Genomic DNA, 1,047 nt, shown 5'->3' with positions numbered 1-1,047 from the left:
ATTATTCTTGCTATTGTTTCTGAAGGAATCAAAATGATAAAACACTGATTTTGCAGACCCAAATATTAAAACATGAACAAAATAAGTTAGAAAGTTAATTAAACTATTTCATCATTCGTACATAAGAACATCAGATTCTCCTATTCAAGAAGAAACATAGAGGCTAATTTTATATAAGGTAAACTAATAGAATTAGATGAACCAAAACAGACATCTAATACCAAGCCAAGGGATTCCTTCTAATCTCCCTCTCCAAAATGTTAATGCAAAATCTGTCTTTATTTGACTCCTGACCCTGTTCTATTTTTGCATGATAATCTTTTGTCGGTATCAATCTTCTACATATACGAACAGCACACTGGCCATCTCCAGTTGTTTCAGAAGCAGAAGCGCCCTTGGTTAGAAGGGACACAATGACCGCTGGTTCTCGACGCATAGCAGAAATATGAAGAGGAGTATAGCCTCTGTCATTCTTTAGATTAACATAGGCCAATCTCATATCCAAATTTTTTGCAATAACTTTGGAATCACAGTATGTTGCTGCATAATAGAGAAGCATCATCTAAGGTTATGCCAGAGAAACAAATGTTATTTGAACAGTCAAACAAGTCAGTTGGTTGACAGATAAAAAATAATAGCTAATTTTGGATTCATTATAAATATTAATAACAAGTTGAATATATAAAAAAAGTACGGAAAATAATAGAAACTAACAAACCCAAGTAATTCAAAGAAGGAAAAAAAGGAAAGCACTCTAAAGGCTAATGAGAAAAAGGTGAAAATAAATAGAAATCTAATCATAAAAATTTATCATTAAAGAAACTTCTTCCAGTTAAGTGATCAGTATTATTACAATCATTGATATATTGAGGGAGAAGAAATCTACCAGTAGGTATCTCTAAACTGAGCATATATCATCAGAATATATGAAGTTGCTGATATATCATCGAAATATATGAAGTTACTGAAAAGGACAAAGCCAAGGAAAAATATTTCCTTTTAGTAAAAAACTAAAAATGGCAATTAGCCGGAAACATCATAAATAAT

At 31.2% G+C, this 1,047-nt stretch overlaps 1 protein-coding gene across 1 annotated transcript; it reads right to left on the bottom strand.

Annotated features, from left to right (window-relative positions):
- Positions 1-221: 221 nt before the first annotated feature.
- LOC110103614 (BTB/POZ domain and ankyrin repeat-containing protein NPR2-like) lies at positions 222-562 on the bottom strand (the record flags this gene model as incomplete). Its single annotated transcript, XM_020832403.2, has 1 exon — positions 222-562. A coding segment is annotated over exon 1 (341 nt), but the record flags the coding sequence as incomplete, so codon positions are not given.
- Positions 563-1,047: the final 485 nt, after the last annotated feature.

This window comes from Dendrobium catenatum, unplaced genomic scaffold, assembly GCF_001605985.2.
Source record: "Dendrobium catenatum unplaced genomic scaffold, ASM160598v2 original_scaffold_83629, whole genome shotgun sequence".
In the NCBI taxonomy this organism is placed as follows: domain Eukaryota; kingdom Viridiplantae; phylum Streptophyta; class Magnoliopsida; order Asparagales; family Orchidaceae; genus Dendrobium; species Dendrobium catenatum.
The sequence above is the reverse complement of the archived record's forward strand: the minus strand, read 5'-3'. Positions and strand labels throughout refer to the sequence as shown.